This window comes from Nicotiana attenuata, chromosome 2, assembly GCF_001879085.1.
Source record: "Nicotiana attenuata strain UT chromosome 2, NIATTr2, whole genome shotgun sequence".
NCBI lineage: Eukaryota > Viridiplantae > Streptophyta > Magnoliopsida > Solanales > Solanaceae > Nicotiana > Nicotiana attenuata.
The window spans coordinates 32,397,103-32,400,095 of NC_031990.1; the positions used below are offsets into that span (position 1 = coordinate 32,397,103).

Below are 2,993 nucleotides of genomic sequence, written 5' to 3' on the forward strand. Positions count from 1 at the left end.
AGAAAACAGTTGACAGTTGAACCAATTTGATATCAGACTGATGTGGAATGCTGAATCAGCACAAGACTTGACTCATAACAAGTCAATGCTAAACATCACAGTCAAAATATGGTGAGATGACGATTAGGTCCTCAATCCTTAACCAGATGTTTGAGTTCGAACTTTAATAATGAAGAATATTTTAATGGAAAGGCTTTACAGCCTTACGAAGTTTATCAGATTCAAATTCAAATTAATCTAAGTTACTTTGAATATAGGATGGCTAAACAGGAAGGAAAAAAAAACATTGTAAATTAAAGATCTATGCTGTCAGCATTTCTTTGCTTGCTTTCCTTAATTCTTCAATTTTGGCCTATATACACAATAATTGCCTTCTTATCCTTTTCAATAATACATCCACATTCCTCTCTCTATATTTATTCTTATCTTGCGTGTCATATTGGAAAAAGTACACCAACGCCACCGTTCTTGTATTTATTCACACTTTTTCACTATTAAAACCCTTCATATCACAGCAAACAAATAATCTCATACTCATACTTTTCCACATTACTATTCGAACATTCCTCTTTAGAACCATCTATTCTAATCCAAACCATTGAAAAATCTTGAATTTTACACAACCTTCTTCTTATTCTTCCATATTTATCTAAGTTCCTAGCTAGCTAGTGCTAGTTCAAATCTTGAAAAATGAAGAGTAAAGTGAGTAACCAAAACAGATTCATTGGAATCCTTGCATTGCCATGGAAGGCTTTAACAAAAGCAAGAGACTCTTACGTGAACTGTATGACAAATTACTCAGTTGTGAATCCTAGTAAATTGCCAAAGAGTTATAGTACCGTTAGCTCATCTAATTATGATAATGAAGATTTTCGAGAGCTAATTAGAGCAGCATCTGCTAGAAGCATGGGGGATAATTTTGACTTAAACTTTCTCACGCAACAACGGATAAGGCAACAAATGTCTTCGAGGAAAGTGGCGAGGAGTTGTAGTGTGGGAATGACAAGAATTGATGAAGACAAGCCTTGTGATTTAGGAGAGGATCAAGAAAATGTTATAATGATGAATATGAAGAAAGATTTGAAGTATCCAAGAAGTAGAAGTTATGCGATTACAAGCAAAAATAATGGTGTCTTTTGAATTTAATGGCTCTTGGGTTAAGCTAAATTTGGAGCAGGTGATGGATCTAGAAGCGGATACAAGTTTAAATTTGATGGTTCAATTTTCAAGGTTTTTAGGCGCTGAACGCGTTCTATTTTGAAAATTATGAGTTCGGAGTTTAATATTTATTCAATTTTTAATCACGGACGTCCCGACGAATCGGTCGGAAATCCATCGAAATGTTACCGTCGAGCCATATTCTGTCGGATTGCTCACGTCTGTCGGAATTTACCGTTTTTTACTAGTGTTTAGTTATGTTTCTATATATATGTTTGATATAAAAAATAATGGATCAGTCGAATGCAAAGAGGGAAAAGCCATTGAATCTGATTATACTTTCTTCTAGCTAGTATTGTTGCCTCTACGATTTACGAAGATGATCAATTTTCTTGTATTTCTTCTCCAAACTAGGTAAGGCAAGTGTATCTAGTGACTCGATCCAGTAACATGAAGACAATAAGGCTTTTGTTTTAAATTGATAATTTTAACCCCAGAAATCTAAAACGTGAGAGTAGTTGAAATAAGACGAAACCAATACTAGTAAACTATTAGGAGAAGCTGAAACATTCAAAAGAAAAGTTTCCAAATCAGCGTCTAAACTATTGATATTTGCTTAAATTTGTCCAAATTATACCATCAAATCGGGCAATTGCATGTAGGTTGTATTTGGTATGAAGAAAAATATTGTCGTGGAAAATATTTTTCTGAAAAAATGAGGAGTTCTATCACTTATAATTTTCTATGTTAGATTAGTGAGATGTGAGATTGGACCATATAAAATAAGGGAGAATTACACTCCTCATCACTTGGCTCAATAGCCGATAGAAAAAGAGAAACTTTCAGAAACCGCTATATTTTAGTGGTTATTAGCTAGTTGTAGCTACTATTTACTATATTACTTCCTATAGCTATGTTTTCAGATTTTTTAGAGTGTATTCGATGTATTTAAGCAACTGTATTCAGGAATACGATATCATTTCTAGGCGTGAAACAGGGGATTACACTAGACAGATTTTTGTATTCGAGTGTATTCGACTGTATTCATGGCCTGAAACATGGGATTACAGCTGAACAGATTATTGTATTCGACTGTATTCACGACGCGGAACAGGGGACTATACTGTTTTTAAACTGAAAGTGAATTAATTAACATAATAGACTCCTAATATAGCTCAACAAACTCAATTATAACACACAAATTTTGTATTTCCATTTGTAAAAAAGATTCTCAGCTGAAAAGTACCCCAAAAGATAGCAATTTTCAGAGAAATAATATAATACATCTGAATACATAAATTATATTAATTTAAAAACATATGAATACATCCATGTAATATAGAGAGACAGTGAATACATAGAATACAACGGGATTCATTAAAGTACAATAAAAAAAAGATAATGAATACATAAATACATAGAATACAACGAGATACATTGAAATACAATGAAAAAAAAAGACAATGATACAGCGAGATACGTTGAAATACATTGAATTATATTAACAGAAAATTGAAGTTGCTCAGCCCCTAACTCCGTCGTCTTTGTTCAAGAACAACACTAATGTCGTCTCGTTGAAGCAACATCAGTATCCAGTCCTCGCTCGCCGTCACTGTTGCCTCCGATTGTCGACGATTAGCACGTAATTACCGATGAAATAATGGAGGTTTTTATTGATCCGATATGCTGCGTCGGAGAATGAGATTGGGAGGCTGAGGGCGGCGGTATCAATGAATAACGGCTATGGTCGAAACGGTGATGGCAATTGCTCCAGCATCCGGCGGTGGAGAAGACATCGGGAAGTAGAGAGAGAGAGAGAGAGAGAGAGAGAGAGA

The 2,993-nt window shown here is 34.5% G+C and overlaps 1 protein-coding gene across 1 annotated transcript; it reads left to right on the forward strand.

Moving 5' to 3' along the window:
* Window positions 691-1,140, forward strand: LOC109218161. Its single transcript, XM_019382507.1, has one exon. The coding sequence runs from the start codon at window positions 691-693 to the stop codon at window positions 1,138-1,140; it is 450 nt and encodes a 149-aa protein (XP_019238052.1).